Source organism: Giraffa tippelskirchi, chromosome 13, assembly GCF_054371585.1.
Source record: "Giraffa tippelskirchi isolate mGirTip1 chromosome 13, T2T-mGirTip1v1.2.pri, whole genome shotgun sequence".
NCBI classification, from domain to species: Eukaryota; Metazoa; Chordata; class Mammalia; order Artiodactyla; family Giraffidae; genus Giraffa; species Giraffa tippelskirchi.
Genome location: NC_137287.1, coordinates 30004742 through 30027110, shown reverse-complemented (window position 1 = coordinate 30027110; position 22369 = coordinate 30004742). Strand labels below are relative to the sequence as shown.

General features: G+C 45.0%; 1 protein-coding gene across 2 annotated transcripts in view; it reads right to left on the bottom strand.

Moving 5' to 3' along the window:
* Positions 1-357: 357 nt before the first annotated feature.
* The window catches only part of CPPED1 (calcineurin like phosphoesterase domain containing 1), a 134200-nt gene continuing 112188 nt past the window's right edge, over positions 358-22369 (bottom strand). For both annotated transcript variants that reach the window (XM_081560359.1, XM_081560360.1), the window contains one exon: positions 358-704. In XM_081560359.1, coding sequence (XP_081416485.1) covers positions 475-704 — 230 coding nt within the window. In that variant the 3' untranslated portion in view covers positions 358-474. The remainder of the gene's footprint in view (positions 705-22369) is intronic.

The following is a 22369-nucleotide window of genomic DNA, read 5'->3' as shown; positions in this document are numbered from 1 at the left end:
CCTTCATTTTGCTTAACATTTTGGGAGTCCTGACCACAATTTATTATAATCAGATGCGGTTTGCTCAAAGGATCATCAGAGATCACACTTGGATGTCAAGGTACGACTGAAGTCGATAGGTAGACATTTACCAAAGGCTGCCAGAAAACCACCTAATGAAGAGCAGAGTTGAGAAACATGTCATTAGGAGAACGTATTTAATCACCCATGCAGGGATATTCTAATAATATCATTTATTATTTCATTTTCAGGCTCCTCCCTCCTCTCTTTTGCAAAGGGAGGGCAGTTCCATTTGAGTATCATTTAGGGCAGGACCCAGCTCTCTGATTTAAGCAGAAAGACATAAATTCACAAATCTGACTGGAATGCTTTTTTTTTATTTCAATAAGGGGTTGTATGCAGCTACTGTTTCTAACAAAATGAAAAAAAAAAAAACCCAGTAGAAGTGAAAAGTAAATCAATCATAATCGGCGATTATTTTTGCTTCAACAGATCCATCAGATCGTCTTCTATTCCCTTCTCACTCAGCTCATCTAGGCTGTAGTATCGGTGGACGATTTTCTCAGCGGTGACCACCACAACTCGGAGCCCATGGGTATCTTTGCCCAGCTGGCATCCGATGGCGGATGATACCACCATGTCGAGGTTCCGGTAGGTGCCCCCAGCATTCCTATGGTAGTGGCCTGAGAACACAGCCTTGATACCTGCAGGGGAGGGAAAGAACGTTAGGGGGCCAAGGATTTCCACTGAGATAACCGGCGGTCTCCAAGGGTTTCTTCTGTGAACAACAGCACATTATTAATTATAAATACATGATATTATTCAGAATTATATAATAAATAAGAAGGTGGCATATGTGACATCTAGAATCTTTCCAAGGATAACTCAGTACACAATACATTACTCACCTGTTTGTCATGACTTGCACAGGAAAGCACTAGGGAACAAGGAGTAGTATGTATATGTGCTCAGCCACGTCCGACTCTTTATGACCCCATGGACTGTAGCCCGCCAGGCCCCTCTGTCCATGGAATTTCCCGGCAAGGATACTGGAGTGGATTGCCATTTCCTACTCCAAGGGATCTTCCCGATCCAGGGATCGAACCTATGTCTTTTGTGTCTCCTGCATTGGTAGGCAGATTCTTTACCACTGAGCCACCTGGGAAGCCCCAAGGAACAAGGAGAGAGAGGGTGATAAGGTGAATGACTTTGAGAGAGATGAAGGAGACCTTCTGAGGCCTACGTAAATAGCGGTAGAAGGCAGAAGGTACATGTCCATGAAAAATCATGTTTATGGAGTTCTAATCAAGACAGCACAGCAAGGTCAACATTTAATGTACCTCTTCTTCTCCAAACTAAGAGCCACAATGGGTAAAATACGAAAAAAGAAACCAAAGGACAGAGGTAACCAAAATAAATAGTTCTAGCGGCCAGAAAAAAAAGCAGAAAGACAGAGTAGTGAGTGGGAGCTGAGCTCTTATAATCGAGACTGAAAGCACTTTCTCTGAGATAAGGAAATAAGGGTTGGCTCCTGGCAGAAACAGGGGAGCCTCAATACCTCCATTTATGGAAAGAGATTGAAGGAAACCTCTGCTGCCCTGGGCCAGGGCAGTGCTGGGCTGGTGTGGTTAACAAGCTCTCCAAAAAAAAAAAAAGAGACTTGACTTGTAAAGAGTCAGATATGACTTAGCGACTGAACAACAACAACAAAATATATAGCGGAACTATGTGTAACTTTGTTCTGTATTTTCCATGTCTCTTGTAAATATGTTATCACACTTTCATAATTTTAGAAATAAGAAAAAATAGGCAAAGAAGAAAAAAAATTATCTGTCTTCCCCCCCCCCCACAAACACACAAAAGAAAGTGGTAAGTGTTGAGTATGTTGAGTATTACCTTTGCTTCTTAATATAATTTATTTAATGATGAGTTCGTATAGTTAAATTGTAGTAATGGCTTTTAACAACCAACTCATATAGCTCCTTAACATTTAATCATCGGTTTTCCTGTGCTGGTAGGAGGTGTCTCCAGCCCAGAACTGGGTGAAGGCTGACTGCGACCCATGGACCTAAGTAGGGAGGACAGACACAGACTCAGGTCAAGGAACCAAAATGTGTTTCCCCAGGATGACTGTGGGACCAGGACTTTAAAGCACTATTATAAAGGCTGGTCCCAGATGGAGCCTTTTGGGGTGGAAGTAACCAAAACCACTGGACAGAGAGAAGTTAGTCAAGAGAAACGCGAGGGAAAAACAAAACTCCAAAATACTTCTTACTCAAATTGAATCTGAAATAAAAAATCCTACCAGCCATGAAAAGCTCACGCTAAGTAACAGACTCTTCAATCAGGGACATGAATTCATGTCATGGGAAATCAATGATATCAACAGTCTGGAAAATATTTAAAATAAATATTTATGCTCTCAAATATTCTCAATAAAGGACTAATATCTGTAGAAAAGAACAAGATGTTATGAAACAAAATAGTCATGAATCGAATGAGAATGAAAATGAAATGGTAATGAAAATTTAGAAATGGTGAACATAAAAAAAGTTTTGAAACAAAACTCTCAATAAATTGGGTAAGTTGTAGACTAGACACTAATCAGATAGGGCATCAATGAGTGAAAAGAAAGAACTGAGGAGCTGAACCATAAAACAACACAGAGACCCAGACTCAAGCAATATGAATGAGCAATTCAAAGAACCCAAAGGATGGGTTAAGAGGTATCAATGAATGCTTAACAGGAAATGGAACAGAAGGAAGGAGGCAATAATAGTAAGAACAATGTGAAGAAATAATAGCCAGGAATTTTCCAGAAGGGGGGAACATATGGGTTTTCAAGAAAAACAGTACTAAGTAGGATATATAAAAATCAATTCACACTGACATATGTCATGGTAAAATTATGGAGCATCAAAAAGAAAAGTTTTCAAAAGATATCATGGCAAAAATATTATAAAGGAATGACAATTAGACAGGTAGCAGGCATCTCAATCATAAAAGAACCAGGGAGTAATACCTTCAAAATGCTTAAGGCAAGTAACTGTGAACTCAGTTTTTTTACCTAGCTAAACCATCATTCAAATTTAAGGGCAAAATAGATGCACATTTGCATATATAAAGACTAAGAGTCTACCACTTCTCAAAAACATTACACTAAGTTAAGAAATATCCAGAATGGGCATATCCACAGTGAAAGAAAGCTCACTAGAGGTTGCTGGAGGAAGAGGGGAAAGAAGGAATGGGGATGACTGCTAACAAGCACAGAGTTTCTTTGCAGAATGGTAAAAACGGTCTGGAATTAAGACAGTGTCAATGGTGGCACAGTTCTGTGAATATAGCAAGACCACTGAATTTTGTAGTAACTTTTACTGAGTTTTTTGAGTTCCTTGGACTGCAAGGAGATCAAACCTGTCAATTCCAAAGGAAATCAACCCTGAATATTCACTGGAAGGACTGATGCTGAAGCTCCAATACTTTGGCCATCTGGTGTGAAGAGCCGATTCACTGGAAAAGACCCTGATGCTGGGAAAGATTGAGGGCAGAGGGGAAAGATTGAGGGCAGGGAGAAAAGGGGGTGACAGAGGATGAGATGGTTGGATACCATCACCGACTCAATGGACATCAATTTGAGCAAACCCTGGGAGATGGTGAAGAACAGGGAAGCCTGGCGTACAGACAGGGTTGCAAAGATTTGGACATGACTTAGCGACTGAACAACAACATGATTGGGATTACAACAGTAATTGATCTCTGTGATCATAATTATGGCATGAGAAAAACATCTGATAGATTCCAGTAGACCTTTTAACTTCATGGCTGCAGTCACCATCCACAGTGATTTTGGAGCCCAAGAAAAGAAAATCTGTCACTGCTTCCACTTTTTCCCCCTCTATTTGCCAATAGATATTCTATAAAATACCTGACCACTACTTCTCAAAACTGTAAAGGTCATCAAAAACACGGAAAGTCTAAGAAATGGTCACAGTTAAGAGGCATCCACACAATGGAACACTACTCAGCAATGAAAAGGAATCAACTACTGACAGATGCAACATCTTGAATGGATATCAAGGAAATGTCATTGATCTAAAAAAAAAGCCAACTCAAAAGGTTCCATATTCTATTTACCTAATTCTTTCTTTATTTGGCTGTGCTGGGTCTTGGTCGCAGCACATGGGATCTTTAGCTGCAGCATGCAGGATTTAGTTCCCTGACCAGGGACTGAACCCAGGCCCCCTGCATTGGGAGGGCAGAGTCTTAGCCACCGGACCACCAGGGAAGTCCCCACTTCCATTACATTCTTAAGGTGACAACATTACAGATATGGTTGCTAGGAGTTAGGGACAGGGTGCAGGGGGGTTGGGTATGGGTGGCTACGGGAGGGATCCTCATGGTGAAGGAACTATTCTGCATTTGGCAATGATTCCGCAAAGCATGAAGAAAACACGACCCAAATGTTGAGCCCTGCTCGTTAGTAGAGGTCTGGGAAAGGGAACAAGAGCCCTGCAGACTACAGCCACTCTCCTGCAGTAGGAACTGAGACCCACCTGTGCATAAATGTGGCTGTCTGCCGGCCCAGGCCCGCAGCTGGGGATGGAAAGAAACGTGACCCAGGTTTCCCTACTTAAAACAGCCAAGGGTGGGGAGACAGCTGTTTCCATTGACTGTTATTAAGATGCAAACAGATTCAACGCATTTCAGAGGGTAATTAGGTGCAACTGGGTTCTCACATTTTGTTGTGCATTCCCCTAGACCAATGCCAACATTTTCACATAAACATATCCTTTGGAAATGCCAGAGAAGAGCCCACAGGTGTAGGTGTGTTGTGTCTGTGGTCATAAATACAGAGTGTGCACAGAGGCATTATTTATAATATTCATTTACAGGAGACTGGATAAATTATAGTACGAGTATTTTTTTTTTCAAAAGAGGTAGATTTACATACACCAGTGTTGAAAGGCACCAAATATATTATTTAGTATGAACAGCAAGATGTAAAAAAAGTTGTGTGGTCTTGTTTTTTGTAAAATAAAGATAACGTCCATATGTAAAACAGATACCTAGTGGGAAGTTGCTATATAACAGAGAGCTCAACCTGGTGCTCTGTGATGACCTAGAAGGGTGGGAAGGAGGCTCAAGAGAGAGAGTTCTGTATACACACACACACACACACACACACACACACACACACACACACACACACACACACACACACTTATGGCTGACTCCCGTTGTATGGCAGAAACCAACACAACACTGCAAAGCAATTACTCTCCAATTAAAAAAGAAAAAGATAATGTCTGTATGAGAGCGTGTGTGTACGTGTGTTTGTATCCTCAGCTGAATGGGTGACAAACAAACACTAAACTTGCACGGGTGATTTCACAGCCAGGCTAGTGGGGGGGCGGGGTCAGCAAGGGGGGAGGCATCACTTTTTATGTTTTCGTTACTGTAATGTTTGCAGTGATCATGAATTGACCTGGCGATCGCAAGCCAACATTGAGGTGACATGGACCAGGAAAGGAGGACAGGCGGGACGGAGCCGTGTGGCTAAAAGCTGCAGCTGGAACCGTATCACTGGGGATGTGAACAGCTTCTGACCATGCGGGCTGGAGGGCTGTGAAAATGCCTGCCTGCTCCACTGCCCTCCTGGGGTTTCCGAGCGTTATGGTCTGTGCTGTCGGAAGTCCCAGTGGGAGCGTGTGCAATTAGACTCACCTTGGGGAGCTCCTAATGGCCAGTCGGAAAGCACTTAGTATTATTCTTTTGTTGTCTGCTAAATTATGTTTATGAAATTTGGCTCTTAATGCCTAATTCATAGTTGCAAACTGTACTATTCTGGAAGGAATGCTTGGCAATTTTGAAAGTAGCTCGCATTAGCCATAATTAGCTGTAAAAACTCACTTATGTTTAAATTTCACGCCATACTTATTGGCATTTGCAGAGACAGGAGCATTAACAGAGACTGTGCAAGTGACCAGCAGAGCTTTCAGAAAGGGTGTCAGCAGGCTGTGGACAGCTGGGTTTCTCCACCGCCAGTGGGTCCCATCCATTCTCTGCCCCTGGCCCCTGAGTGCTCATCGTTTATTGTTAATGGCCTGGGTCACAGAAAATGTGACCACATGAGGATTTTTAGGTGAGCAAAGATGACAAAGGGGACTAGAAATAAAGATTTTGAAAGAGACTGTCAGCAAGCAGAGCCATCGTGTTCAGACCCTTCTCGTTTCTGGTAAAAGAGATCTCATTCCATTACAATAAAGAACTTGGTATTTGCATCCTGAAAAGGCTATGAGGCAATGACCATTTGATAAATTACAAAGGGACTTCAGGCAAGAGGCTAAAGTCTGACTCAAAGTAAGGACATACAAATGATTCTCCACTCTCCTGGGTACTGGTGTGGACTTCAAGGCTCTGCGACATTCCCAGTTGGCCCAGGGATGAGACTCAGGTGCGCGGGAGCCTATTCTTGGGTTGGAACACGAACCGGGAGTCTGGCATTTGGTACTAGAAGTTTCTGGGTCTATTTCCCACCTCCTGGGAAGTCCAGGAGTTCTGAATAAAAGTCTCTCATCACATCTCCCGGTCCCGTCCCAAGTAAGGGCAGACACTGAGGCAGAGTGGGTGGAGGGAGGCTTGGAAGGAGGGCAGGACTCGAAGGACTTTTCACCTAACATCTCGCTGAATCCTCCCAATAGACCTCTGTCCTGGGCGGGGGGGGGGGGGGGGGGGCACAGAAGTCATTCTCATTTTACAGATGAGAAGACTGAGGCACGGAGAAGTTAAGGAACTAAGGCAAAGGGACTCAGTTAGAAAATAGGTCAGCCAGGATCAGAACTCAGGGACTCGGATGCCAGAGCCTAAGCCTGCAGACTTGGGTTCTGTCCTTGGGGATCTTGGGCCACCTACTGACCTTGGTGAACCTTGACTTCCTCACCTGTAAGAGAATAATGACAGCTGCCTCATGAGTGACAGATAGGTTTGGATAAGGGCATAGATGCTGACCCTTTTGCGACCCCATGGACTGTAACCCACCAGGCTCCTCTGTCCGTGGAGCACTCAGTAAACAGCGGGTGCTTGCCATCTCCCCCCGAGGGGTCCCTCCTGGAGGGGGACACAGACACAACCAGCTTGGCCCGGTAACATGCAGGCCTGTCTGAGTTACTTCTGCCACCAGGACCTGTATGAAGTTTGAGCCATCTCAGTTTGGTATTAGCTTTTGATGGGGACGCATTGATTCACAACTCAATGCAGGTTAGGAATGTGTTAGTAAATCATGGTTTTCCTGACAAGGGGATTGATTTTAGCGGTGTTTTCTAGAGTTGGGCAGAATTTCCATTCGGCCCGTTCATCAGTCATCTGTGGCCGACATGGCTCTGTGGTTCCTTAATTGAGTATTATGTATAGATTGTTTTTGAATTATGAACTGCTGTAAGTAGATGACAAGCATCTTCTTAAATTACCACCAGAGGAAGAATTCCTGGCCGAGACAGCCCCTACATCAGGAGGAAGCCTTCCGTGGCATTAGCTTCATATTTATTTCTCCATGGTATCAAGTCATAAAGATGCTATAAAGGGTATTTTTAAGCTGCCCTGATTCAAGTTCATTTCAAATCAATCAGAGGATTAGGAGGCAACCTCCATATAATTTAGTATTCTCATTAATATCAGAAATTGCCTCGAATCAATCAGGAAATTGGGGATGCACCCTGGTAACAATTTTGGTGTTAAAAACTGACTTCCTTAATGCTTTCAGTGTTACTTAGGCTTGGAGAGTATAAACAGATTTTCCTTGGGCACTTTTTACTTTTATCCTGCCTGAGTACATATTTATGAAAATTCTGTGCATCTTTACGTTGCCAGCTGTCACAGTGAAAATGGTGCCACAAATCATTAGTCACACTCAATTTATTCTGTCTCAGTGGTAAGGGGGAAAAAATGGGCCTCATAAACAAAGAAAAGGGTAAGAGAAATAAAGGAAGGTTGTTTTGAACATACGGAAGTGAAGTGAAAGTCGCTCCGTTGTGTCTGACTCTGTGACGCCATGGACTATACAGTCCATGGAATTCTCCAGGCCAGAATACTGGAGTGGATAGCCTTTCCCTTCTCCAGAGGATCTTCCCAACCCACGGATCAAACCCAGGTGTCCCGCATTGCTGGCGGATTCTTTACTAGATGAGCCACAAGGGAAGCCCAAACATACAGAAAGCAGGTATAAATAATTCCTCTTGCAGGTAAGCAATTTCTCAGCCAGGCAGCCAAGATGCAGGCCTGAAGATGATGATCCCTGCGGGTAGCCAGTGGCCTGGGATGGCTGAGATAGCATCAAGGGAGATATCAGAATATAAGAATACCAGAATGGGTTGCCATTCCCTTCTCCAGGGAATCTTCCCAACCAGGAATTGAACCTAGGTGTCCCACATTGCGGGCAGATTCTTTACTGTCTGAGGAACCAGGGAAGACCCAGCATGACATACTTCATATTAAATTATGATATTGAGTTGCCAATTTGGGAGTTCTAGATTCCAGTACAATAGCTCTCAGAATTTCACTGGCAAGTATCTTTTCAGATGCCCAAGTGTCCATGACCCAAGTCTGCTAGGGACCATGGAGAAAGGAAACGGCCTGCTCCTCGTTTTCCGGGTGAGGTAGGATGCCGTTTCTTCAGGCGATTCAAGGCAATGAACATTTGCAGAGCTCCCTCTCAAAGCCAGGTGTTGGTGGAGCCTAGGGGGGCACACAGATCAACCGTTCCTAGCAATCAAGAGCTTAAAGTCTACAGCTGGGTAGCACTGTAAAGTGCTTTCATAATAAAATGCAGAAAGTGAAAATAACCCAGTTTAGCAGTGTTTTATTTACTGAGCATCTGCTCTGAGCTGAGCACTCTGCACGTGCATCATCTCAGTTAAGCTTCATAACGACCCCCTCGAGGAAGATAATGTCCCCTTTTAACAGATGATGGGATCAGGCACAGAGAGGTTAAGTAACTTGCCCACAGCTAGGATTTGTACCTGGATCAGACTGACTCAGAAGTAGTTGCTCTGTCTACTGCCCTGGACGTACAAAGTGCCACGGATCATGGCTGGTGCTGGGGTCCGTTAAGAAGTCTTCCTGGAGGGGGTGGCTTTGACCTAAGCACACTCTCAACTTCTTCCAATTCTTTGCTTGTGCCTGACCTGGAACTTGAAGGCTGGTCATGAATGTTGCTGTTCAGACACTAAGTCGTGTCCGACTCTTTGAGACCCCATGGGCTGCAGCATGCCAGGCTTCCCTGTCCTTTACCATCTCTCGGAGCTTGCTCAAACTCATGTCCATTGAACCAGTGATGCTATCCAACCATCTAATCCTCTGTCATCCCCTTCTCCTCCTACCTTCAATCTTTCCCAGCATCAGGGTCTTTTCCAGTGAGTCGGCTCTTTGCATCGGGTGGCCAAAGGATTGGAGCTTCAACTTTAGCATCAGTCCTTCCAGTGAATACTCAGGGTTGACTTCCTTTACGACTGACTGGCTTGCCATTTCCTTCTCTAGGGGATCTTCCCGACCCAGGGATAGAACCTGGGTCTCTTAAGTCTCCTGCATTGGCAGGTGGGTTCTTTACCACTGGCACCACCTGGGAAGCCCATAACAACTATAATAGTAAAAGCTAACATTTGTTGTGGAGAAGGCAATGGCACCCCACTCCAGTACTCTTGCCTGGAAAATCTCATGGACGGAGGAGCCTGGTAGGCTACAGTCCATGGGGTCGCATAGAGTTGGACACAACTGAAGTGACTTAGCAGCAGCAACATTTGTTGAAGATCTACTACAGGCCAGGCATCAGGAACAAGCCTCATTACATGTATTAATTTACACTCTTCAACATTCTCAAAGTATATTATTGTATATGGGGGATGGGAGACCCCCCGACCCCCTCCCCTCAAGATGGGAACCCCTCTTGTGTGATTCCTGCTCTGGACCTCCTGCTGGATCAGGCTGAAGTCCGACTCAGCTGAGCATGCATCCTTCTTGACTCCGTCACCTGCCCTGACACATTGTTGCTTCCTGTTCACTCACATGTCCTCCAATTGTCCTCTCAGGCTCTGCCTCCAGAGAAGAGACCCCGATCTACCTGGGTTGGACTCCCTGCTGCCTCTACAGCTCAATTTGTGAGGCTCAAGGGCTCACCAGCCACCTGACTTCTCCCATGGCTCCACCCATTTTAAAAACACAGTCTTTCTATCAGAACCTTAGCTTGCTCTCTTCAGTGGGTTTAAATTTTCCATTGCACTCTTCATCTTTGTTTTTCTGCTTTCAAAAGTAATGCATGCCTGAGGCAAGCAGCTGAATAAACTATGGTAAACTCGCTGCTGCAAAAAACAAGGAAGATCTCCATGAACTGATATGGAATAACTACAAAGAAAAATGTAATATGCAAAAAAGTATATATAGGAGCCTACGTTTAGTGTAAGGAAGGGAAAAGAAAACACACATTATACGTGCAATACACCCTCAAATAGATCAGAAAAATATACTTGCAATATCTATTGCAAATAATAAAACAATTAAGCAATTGACTGTAAAATGCCAGATAAAGCTGGGTAAAGGGTATATAGGTATTTCTCTTTTTTACTTGCTACTTTTCTGTAAGCTTGAAAATACTCCCAAATAAAAAGGTTTTCTTCAAAAAGCAATGCATGCTTGCTAAAGGTGAAATCAAATACTATAAAAATACAAGGCTTTAAAAAAAGGGGGGAATCTCTCAGTCTCTCTTCTCATTTTAGGAGTTCTGTGTTATTCAGATAATTTAAATGTCTCTACTAATAAAATAGATCTAAGATATACATCTACTGAAATAAACACATACACAAATACATGTAATTTCATAAAAATGAGATATGCTATCTATGGATTCGAAACTTGCTTTTATTCACTCAGCAATCTCTCTTAATTGTTTCCCTCAGGACATATAGCTCTATTTCAGAGCTGCCACATTATAAAATCCTGAAAACTGTATTTGCAGCGTGTAAAATCTAGGCTGTCAGATGATCATTCTATACTTTAAATCAGGACGTGGGGACATTCAGAGACTTCCAGCCCTCCAGGGACTGCTCAGGTATGTGGCTTGAGAGTCTCAGGGGGCGCTGGGGCAGCGACCCTGCAGGGAGGAGGCATCCACCCACCCGGCCCCTAAGGCCAGCTCTCTGGGGAGGGGCCCATCCCCTGCAGGCTCATCAGCACAAGAGACTCTCTCAGGTTAAAATGCTCCCAGGTGCTCTGCAATGATACCTAGAGGGATAGGATGGGGTGGGAGATGGGAGGGAGGTTCAAGAGGGAGGGGACATATGTAGGTCTGCGGCTGATTCATGTTGATCTATGGCAGGAAACAGCATAATAGTGTGAAGCAAATATCCTCCAGCAGAATTTTTTTTAAAAAAGAAAGCAAACGTTTTTACAAATTATATCAAAAAAAAAAAAAGCTCCCAAGCAGTCCTGCTTCTGTATGAATTGACCAGAGATGGGGATGGGGGGATTATCTGCTACGGGAGTTGAACCCCAACCTTCTGAAGGGCATGAGCCGCCACAGAAGGCTGGGTGAAGATGACTTCACTGCCAGGGGATCAGGTGCTGGGCCACCGCTGGAAACCTGGGTTCACGCCTCCCTTTCTTTTGTGAGTGCTATGGAACATGCAAACAACATCTGGTCACTTCAGGCACTTGCTCAGATGTCTGGTCCATGTGCTGTGAAGCATCCGTTTTGTCTTGAGGATTCATAGCCTCCTCCTTGGATTCTCTCTTTTTGTTTAGCTTGGGTCAAAAGTAATGGCCCAGTTATTGAAATGACCTTCACCCAAGGCCAAGGGATTTCTTTTCTCTGTAGAGTACGAGCTGGCATTAGGTGAAGAGGTTTCTTCTCTTCTAGATTCCACCCCCACCCCAGGTTCATCTCGTAGAAAAAAAAAATTGCCATGTAAATTACACTCTACTTCCTCTAAATAATTATCAACAAAAATGACATTCTTCCCTCCCCAAGGCTCCTCCAGTTGAAACTATAAGATGGTGGGAGGGCTGGGGGATGAAGCCACAATTCTCGGTGGCAGAGAAATGGATCAGAGAACACAGAGGGGCTGTGTGTTTCCAGCTCAATCAGGATGGGAGTGGTTTTGCTGAAAAAGTTCCCAAGAAGAGGGGCTGGAGAGAGATTTGCTTGTCAGTCATCACGCCCATATGGGAGGCATTGGAGAGGGCCCTCCACCTGTTCAGAGGGGAGGGCTGTGGTTTTTTTTTTAACTTTTTATTTTGTACTGGAGTATAAGCGATTAACAATCTTAATCCAGGCTGCCACGTAACTTTGAGCAGAGTTCCCTGTGCTACACAGTAAGTCCTTGTTAGTTATCCATTTTAAATATGTGTACATGTCCATTCCAAAACTCCCTAACTATTCCTTCGCCCCCATCCTTCTCCTTGCCCCGGAAACCATAAGTTCATTAGAGGAGGGTTGTATTTTACTAATGTTTTATTAATTTTCATATTTGGTTGCCAGAAAAGCAATGGCAGCTTGGGGTAGGGACTCAGGGGATGCTGGCTTTAACCTCAGCCTGCCACTGCAGAGCTCTGTGAGTGTAACATGTGCACGCCCTGCTCTGAGCCTTGGCTTCCCCCCATTGGGAAGGTAGGACTAATATCAACCACTCCCGGTTAAGAGCCGTGCCCAAGGTCACACAGCAGGAAGCTGCACGTGATGTCCTCAGGCCATGCTCAATAATTACACCTTCTTCTCATCTCCTCCAAGTATCTGGTCAGAAGATTTTTTTTTTTTTCATTTGCACAAATTACATCTTTCTCACTATTCCTAATTTCCTCTTTATTTTTAAAAGAAGACAGCAGGCCTGTGTGTGAGCTGGAACCGTGGGGGCACACAGTCAGGTTTTAATCCAGAATGGACAATTTTCTAGATTTCCATTACCCGGTTTCTATGCCCTATCTTAAACACAGCTGTCAGGACAAGAGGCTCATTAAAAAGACTGTTTTGACTGACGGCATGTTCATGTATCAAATTGGAAATCTGTCCAAAAATACTTGATGGAGGTAGACGGAGGTGGCAGCAAGCCACGGGAGGGAGATGTTATGCAGAGTGCTGGAGATGAAATTTACTTGGATAAAAGTCAAGGCTATGGGTTTTTCCAGTGGTCATGTATGGATGTGAGAGTTGGACTATAAAGAAAGCTGAGCGCCAAAGAATTGATGCTTTTGAATGGTGGTGTTGGAGAAGACTCTTGAGAGTTCCTTGGACTGCAAGGAGATCAAACCAGTCAATCCTAGAGGAGAACAGTCCTGAATGTTCACTGGAAGGACTGATGCTGAAGCTCTAACACTTTGGCCACTTGATGTGAAAAACTGACTCATTAGAAAAGACCCTGACACTGGGAAAGATTGAAGGCAGGAGGAGAAGGTGATGACAGAGAATGAGATGGTTGGATGGTATCACTGACTCAACAGACATGAGTTTGAGCAAGCTCCAGGAATTGGTGATGGACAGGGAAGCCTGGCGTGCTCCAGCTCCTGCTGTGGCAAAAAGTTGGATGCACTGAGCAACTGAACTGAACTGAATGGCTCTAGGTCAGACCAGGTGGGCCCAGAAGGGGACTGCTGTGCCATCGCAATGTGGGGACCTTGTGAGAGTCAGTTTCCATTTCAATAACCAGGTAAGGAAAGAGTCCACTCAGGCAGAGATGCCTTAAACAACATGGAAGATGCCTAAATTATATGCTTTTCCATGAGCCCTTTAGATGGCAGCCTTCCCCGGCTCTGCCAATGCCCTTCTCTGCTCACTGGACAATCACAGCCTGTCGTAGCCTCTGCCACCCCGCCTGCTGACAACCCAGATCATTTCCCAGCCCAGAGTCAGTTCTCCCATTGCTCAGAGGACCTCTCTTCCTGAAGTCCCTGCAGTTACTGCAAGCTCACTTCTTCCACCCCATGCCTGCTCCTCCTCGTGGGCTTCCCTGGGCCAGCACGCAGCCACCTGCTTCAGGGCCGTGGGCTGTGCATCTCCTGCATGCCGTGGGTTTTCTGCCTGAACCTGCTCACAGTCCTTTCTGCCCTCCATCCCCAGGGCGGTTTTTATGGCTGTCTGCTCAACCCTCTTTTCTGACCCAGGTGTGTCAGGATAACATTCAGCTGTCAGCTGCTTAAACAAGCAAAGCATGTGCTTGTATTTACCTCTATCTGTCCATCCCATACTGAGAAAGAAGGAGGGCAGTCAGGATGGGTGCAGCTGCTCAACAATTTTCACCAAGAATCCAGGCTCCTTCTGTCCTACTCCAACCTCAGCTAGTGGCTTTGTCCTCTAGATTGCAAGATGGCTGCAGGGCTTCCAGGCATTACATCCAAGTTCCAGGCAGAAAGAAGAGGGAAGGGTCAATGAAAAGCTTTCTAGGAAGTGCCACTTGCTGAATTTCAGGACTGGGACATGTGGCTACACTAGGTGTTAAGGGCATCGGGAAAGGAATGTTTTCAGCCTGTCATAAGGTGCCAGGAACAAAATCAGGGAAAGAAGGAAGGGAAAATGCATCCAGGACAGACAGGGCAAGGTTGTCTTTCTAAAATGCAAAACCTGATTGTGCCACTTCTCCACGTAAAGTCTTCCCGTGCTTTTCCATCACCCTGGGGCTGGATCTGGCTCCTGTTTCATGTCATCCACACCTGAGCCCTCCTCTGGTCACCAAGGAGCTTCAGTGCCAGCCCGGTGCCTGCCCAGCTGTGCTATGGCTCCAGCCTCAGCCTGTGCTTTCCCGGTCTCTCAAGTGCCCTCTTCCTGCCCACAGGCACCTGATGACCTCTCACTCATCCTTCAGGACCCTGCCTCTCCTCTCCTGGCAGAAAACATCCTCCCAGATGGAGCAGTCTCTCCTCCCTCCTCTCCCTGCCACATTCTTCTGCTTTTGTCCTGCAGTTTCTTGCTCCCACCCTGGTGGCCCCTGCTGGCCTGTGAGGACAGAAGCCAAGTCTAAGTAAACATCCATCCCCGGAATGAAGATCATAGGGCTGCTGCTCTATAAATGACGGTTGGAGGATGGATGGATGTAGAGTTAAGACAGTGAATGGATACATGGAATTTGTGGCAGCTCACAAGCTGCGTTTTAGGAGGTGTCCTGGAGGAGACAAACCTCCTCTTTGCCGATATTATCTAAGGAAAAGTTGAGTGCCAGTATTTTCTGCTATTACAAAGGAGTTGCCAGGTTCCTTACAAAAGGAGGCCTGATGTTACTAAATGAGGGTGGGGGGCAGAGACGGTGGAGTAAGTACTGATTCTGAGCCTTAGATGCCACATGAACTCCTTTACTGTCCTAAACGTTCGTTTCCTCAGTTTTAAGAAGGGGATGATAACAGATCCCTCATGGAATTGTGAGTTTCAAAGATGATGTGTCTGACACCCAGTGCAGGCTCACGAAGACACCCTGGGGACACAGCACTTTTCGGGCCTGGGTGGTTTTTTAAAAAAAATATTTTTATTTATTTGGCTGCACCAGGTTTTAGTTGTAGCATGTGGGATCTAGTTCCCTGACCAGGGATCGAAGCCGGGCCCTCTGCCTTGGGAGTGAGGCGTCTTGGTCACGGGACTACCAAGGGAAGTTCCTCAGTCCTGTTTTTAAAAGAAAGCGTGAATGTGGTTCCTCCTTCCTTGCCATGGGAGACAGTGCTGGTTGCCTCCTGATATCCATGCCCTTCCTTTTTCTCTTTGCTACAAGGATCCTGGTTTTGCCGTGGCAGGTCATGAGCTGCATTCCCAGAACCAAGAAGGAGGCAGTGCTCTTCCCAGGGAGCCTGGGAAAGGGCCTGTGGTCCAAGTCTGTGGGAGGATATCTGCTGGGGGTCCCTCCCGGGAAAGGCGGTGTTTCTTTCTTTTTTTTTTACAAGTCCCCTTTTCTGCCTCCTGGGGGTTGCCAAGTCTGAATGTAATGCTCAGAACTACAGCAACCCATCTGAGAAGGTACAAACTAAGGAAAGGGCCAGACTGGGGCGAGTCAGGGGCGGGGGGGAGACGGCAGAATCACAGCAAGATCCTGTCCCCAAGTTAGACTTGTCTGAGAGCCTGAACCACACAAGATCATAAACTTCCTTATTCTCTGAGCTGGGCAAGTTGGGGCTTCTGAGTACATACAGCCAAAAGGAACAAATATGATCCTATCTTTTTTAGACCTGTAACTCTAAAGTCTCTCGGGGTGACCAGTAATCTGCTTTTAGACACAATGTAAGTTGGATTTTGGAAGCTCCCTGAAGATAATACAAAAGGTCCCAGGACTTTCCTTGATATGGTCGGGCTCAGTAGGACCCAACAGAGGGTTGTTCTGTCAGAGATATATCTGACATCCTTTCTACAGCGTGTGAAATTGCTTTCTCAAGAATCAAACATTCAATAAGACCAAGGCGTGAACCCAGGGCAATGCCTGGCACAGAGGAGGGGGTGGGGCTCTGGGTAACCTTAGGCCTTGGTGGCTCAGATGGTAAAGAATCTGCCTGCAGTGCAGGAGACCCGGGTTCAATCCCTGGGTTGGGAAGATCCCTTGGAGAAGGGAATGGCAACCCACTCCCGTATTCTTGCCTGGAGAATCCCATGGACAGAGGAGCCTGGCGGGCTACAGTCCATGGGGTTGCAAAGAATCAGACACCATGGAGCAACTAACACTTTTTACTTACATACAACAACTTGGAGGCAATCTGGAAGTGAGAAGTTGATAATACCCATCAGAGACAGAGTGTGCTATTAAAAGTCCCAAAACATGATCAACAGAAAACAAAGAAAGAAAATCTCCTCCCTTAGATTTTAGTCTCTCACTTGTGGGTAGATGAGAGGGAACGTGGAAAATGCTAAGTGGCTTAATCTTTTGAAATAACTGATGGCTCTGTAACTATTATCCTTAAGTACAAGTGTCAGTGGAGAGTGATCTTAAGTACCTATACCAGGGGTTAGGAAACCACAACTCATTGTCTCAGCTCTTAAGAACTGTGAATGAAGAACGCCTCTTACATTTTTAAGTGGCTTATGTTTTGGTTTATATAAGCACCTATGTATTCTTTCCAATTTTACCTCTGGGCCCACAAGGCCTAAGAGATTTACTACCTGGGCCTCTACAGAAATAGTCTGCCAAACCCTGACCTTGACTTCATTACAGGAATTCTTTTCATTACTCTTTTTTTCATTTATTTTTGAGAAACTCAGAAGATTCAGATGAGGCAAAAAAAAAAATAACATTTATATTCTCACCACCCACAGATAATAAATATTTCCATCTTGTAAGATCTCCTTTTCACAGCTTTTAAGAAAGAAAAATTATAATGATATAATTTATATAAAATTATAGCCCATGTATCCTTTGACCAGCCCCTTCTGTCCCCAGACACTTGGCTTCACCTCTAACGAGTGGGCACTTCAGCCAGAGGGTCAGTGACCTCAACAAGATTGAGAACAGTTGTTCCATACTCTTGATTAGAAGACAGGAAGCGGGGACACTGATCACCATGCTTCTGGGTATTGATGGATCAACTGCACAGAAAGGTTTCTTTTCCTAGAAAGCAGCCTGTGCCATGATATGTGGGCTCAGCAAACCCCAGTCTACTAAAGTAAGTGAATGGGCGCCCCCAAAGCAAACATTTCATGGAGTGATTTCATGAAGGCACATCCTCAAAGTAAAGGTTGTTACGAATGAAAGTAAAGGAAGGAAGGGGGATGGACAATGGAGGAAGAAGGAAAAAGAAAAGAGGAAGGAGGGATGGGATGCCTGGGATGTGGAAGCCATCCATGGCAACAGGTACAATGCAGTTCACACACTCTAAAGGGAAACAATGCCCCTATCAAATAGGTAGCAAGAAAGTATTTAAATATCTTCAAATGTGATTTATGGAGTTTAGTGAAAGTTGCTTGGTCGTGTCTGACTCTTTGTGACCTGATGGACTACACAGTCCATGGCATTCTCCAGGCCAGAAAACTGGAGTGGGTAGCCATTCCCTTCTCCAGGGGATCTTCCCAACCCAGGGACTGAACCCAGGTCTCTCGCATTGCAGGCAGATTCTTTACCATCTGAGCCACCAGGGAAGCCCAAGGATACTGGAGTGGGTAGCCTATCCCTTCTCCAGTGGATCTTCCTGACCCAGGAATTGAACCAGGGTCTCTTGCATTGCAGGTGGATTCTTTACCAGCTGAGCTACCACGGAAGCCCTGATTTATGGAGAGGGGGATTTAAATATTAAAAACAAATCCCTAATATCAGGAACGGAGAAGGCAATGGCACCCCACTCCAGTACTCTTGCCTGGGAAACCCTATGGACGGAGGAGCCTGGTAGGCTGCAGCCCATGAGGTCGCGAAGAGTCGGAAACAACTGAGTGACTTCACTTTCCCTTTTCACTTTCATGCACTGGAGGAGGAAATGGCAACCCACTCCAGTATTCTTGCCTGGAGAATCCCAAGGACGGAGGAGCCTGGTGGGCTGCTGTCTATGGGGTCGCACAGAGTTGGACACGACTGATGTGACTTAGCAGCAGCAGCAGCAACATCAGGAAGTCCTCACTCTAAGGCTTCCACATTGATTGTAATTCTCTGGTTCCCTCCCGACTTTGCCCCCAGGATTGAGCTTTGTGAGGTTAAGACCAATGCTTACTCATCTTTGTTCCTCTAATTTCCAAATGCAGAGAACATGTGCAATAATGTGACCATATGCAGAGTACCAGACTGCATTCTCCAGAGCTCCAGAACTCTTCCAGTTAAAGTGCCGAACCGCCTCAGCAAAACGTGACTCCAGGTCATGCCTGATCTTACCAAGACCAATTTCAGGTGTTTGTTTCATAAATAAAAGCAAAAAGCAAAGGAGAAAAGGCAAGATATACCCATTTGACTGCAGAGTTCCAAAGAATAGCAAGGAGAGATAAGAAAGCCTTCCTCAGTGATCAAAGCAAAGAAATAGAGGAAAACAATAGAATGGGAAAGACTAGAGATCTCTTCAAGAAAATTAGAGATACCAGGGGAACATTTCATGCAAAGATGGGCTTGATAAAGGACAGAAATGGTATGGACAGAACAGAAGCAGAAGATATTAAGAAGAGGTGGCAAGAATACACAGAAGAACTATACAAAAAAGATCTTCATGACCCAGGTAATCATGATGGTGTGATCACTCACCTAGAGTCGGACATCCTGGAATGTGAAGTCAAGTGGGCCGAACAAAGCTAGTGGAGGTGATGGAATTTCAGTTGAGCTATTTCAAATCCTCAAAGGTGATGCTGTGAAAGTGATGCACTCAATATGTCAGCAAATCTGGAAAACTCAGCAGTGGCCAGAGGACTGGAAAAGGTCAGTTTTCATTCCAATCCCAAAGAAAGGCAATGCCAAAGAATGCTCAAACTACCACACAATTGCACTCATCTCATACGCTAGTAAAATAATGCTCAAAATTCTCCAAGCCAGGCTTCAACAATACGTGAACCGTGAACTTCCAGACGTTCAAGCTGGATTTAGAAAAGGCAGAGGAACCAGAGATCAAATTGCCAATATCTGCTGGGTCATCGAAAAAGCAGGAGAGTTCCAGAAAAACATCTATTTCTGCTTTATTGACTATGCCAAAGCCTTTGAGTGTGTGGATCACAATAAACTGTGGAAAATTCTGAAAGAGATGGGAATACCAGACCATCTGACCTGCCTCTTGAGAAACCTGTATGCAGGTCAGGAAGCAACAGTTAGAACTGGACATGGAACAACAGACTGGTTCCAAATAGGAAAGGGAGTACGTCAAGGCTGTATATTGTCACCATGCTTATTTAACTTACATGCAGAGTACATCATGAGAAACGCTGGGCTGGAGGAAGCACAAGCTGGAATCAAGATTGCCGGGAGAAATATCAATAACCTCAGATATGCAGTGGAATCAAGATTGCCGGGAGAAATATCAATAACCTCAGATATGCAGATGCTGCTGCTAAGCTGCTAAGTTGCTTCAGTCGTGTCCGACTCTGTGCGACCCCATAGACGGCAGCCAACCAGGCTCCTCCGTCCCTGGGATTCTCCAGGCAATACTGGAGTGGGTTGCCATTTCCTTCTCCAGTGCATGAAAGGGAAAAGTGAAAGTGAAGTCGCTCAGCCGTGTCCGACTCCTTGCAACCTCACGGACTGTAGCCCACCAAGCTCCTCCATCCATGGGATTCTCCAGCAAGAGTACTGCAGTGGGTTGCCATTGCCTTCTCCGATGCAGATAACATCACCCTTATGGCAGAAAGTGAAAAACTAAAGAGGCTCTTGATGAAAGTGAAAGAGGAGAGTCAAAAAGTTGGCTTAAAGCTCAACATTCAGAAAACAAAGATCATGGCATCCAGTCCTATCACTTTATGGCAAAGAGATGAGAAACAGTGGCAGACTTTATTTTTTGGGGCTCCAAAATCACTGCAGGTGGTGACTACAGCCATGAAATTAGAAGACGCTTGATCCTTGGAAGAAAAGTTATGACTAACCTAGACAGCATATTAAAAAGCAGAGACATTACTTTGCCAACAAGGGTCCATTTAGTCAAAGCTATGGTTCTTCCAGTAGTCATGTATAGATTGGAGAGTTGGACTATAAAGAAAGCTGAGCGCCAAAGAATTGATGCTTTTGAACTGTGGTGTTGGAGAAGACTCTTGAGAGTCCCTTGGACTGCAAAGAGATCCAACCAGTCCATCCTAAAGGAAATCAGTCCTGAATATTCACTGGAAGGACTGATGTTGAAGCTGAAACTCCAATACTTTGGCCACCTGATGTGAAGAGCTGAGTCATTTGAAAAGACCCTGATGCTGGGAAAGACTGAAGGTGGGAGAAGGGGATGACAGAGGATGAGATAGTTGGATGGCATCACCAACTCAACTGACATGATTTTGAGTAGACTCTAGGAGTTGGTGATGGACAGGGAGGCCTGCCGTGCTGCAGTCCATGGGGTGGCAAAGAGTTGGACATGTCTGAGCGTCTCAACTGAACTGAACTGAAGCATTTTTAAGATTTGGGCTTGTTTGAGCAGAAAGAACTTCATGACAGTAGCATTTATCACAGAGAAAAATTGAAAACAACCTCAGGGTCCAATAATGGCAAAAGAGTTCAATCAACATGGTCTATCTACATGGTCTAAAAACATCTGTGTTGGAGAATATTTTCAATGACATGAGATAATGCTTTGTATGACAATCTTATGCTTCTAAAATGCTCATATGTTCTCAGCTGTATAAATAGAACTTAATAGCAAGAAAACATTAATGAATGAATTACTTATAAACCAAGCCCCTGGCGACTACTCCTCCCCACCTGCCTTGCGCAACCAGGAAGAGGCACTTTTGTGTTAAAATCACAAATCATACCAAAGAGGAAGGATTTTATATAAAGCTGATGAAAAGTGACACCAGGGAACTGTCCGAATCATGGGGAAGCCATCAACAAACAAGGCTCTCACAGAACACACACCTATGGGCACACACATATGAGTTCCACAGTGGGGAAATAATTGGATTATTGATAGATTCAGAAAAAGACCCTTGGGAAAATTGATGAAAGCTGCATATATTTTTTCTCTTATAAGAATGACCCTCAATTATGCTGTTGCCAATGTCAAACACAGGATGCTGACAAAGGATTATTTTATACAATTTAGACTAAGGAAACCAAATGACACTTGATTTATTCTTTGTTCATCCTAAGGGTTGGTGTATATTTGGAGTAACAAACAACATTTTCTCAAACACAAGTTGAAATAAGCTGATGGCCATAATTTGCCTCTTTTCTCAAGATAGTATCTCAAACCAACCTTTATTTTTATTTGCTCACTATTTCTATGAGCTACAGTTGTCATTTTTGAAAGTGAGCTTTTTCTGGTGCCCTAATCCTCAGATGAGCTTCCCTGGTGGCTCAGTGGTAAAGGATCTGCCTGCCACTGCAGGAGACATGGGTTCAATCCCTGGGTCAGGAAGATCCCCTGGAGAAGGAAATGGCAACCCACTCCGGTATTCTTACCTGGAAAATCCCATGGACAGAGGAGCTTGGTGGGCTACAGTCCATGGGGTTGCAAAGAGTTAGACACAACTTAGTGAATAAACAACAACAGTCCTTAGATGGGAGCTGACCTGGACTTGTATCCCAGGGGAGTTGGCCAGACTCTACAGGAAAGTAGAGATCCCTTTGTTTCAAGCAGCATCTTTGTCTGCAGAAGGCATAGTCCCCCTACTCAAGATGAAAGGATGAGCTGAGGGGTTTACTCTGGAAAAAGATTGCTGCTCACTGAAGCCAGAGGGGAATTCCACACCCTGCAGGACTTCCTGGACCCCCACCCAGCAGGACTCCTCCAGACGCTGTGATTCTAAGCCTCCATAACTGGAGGGACC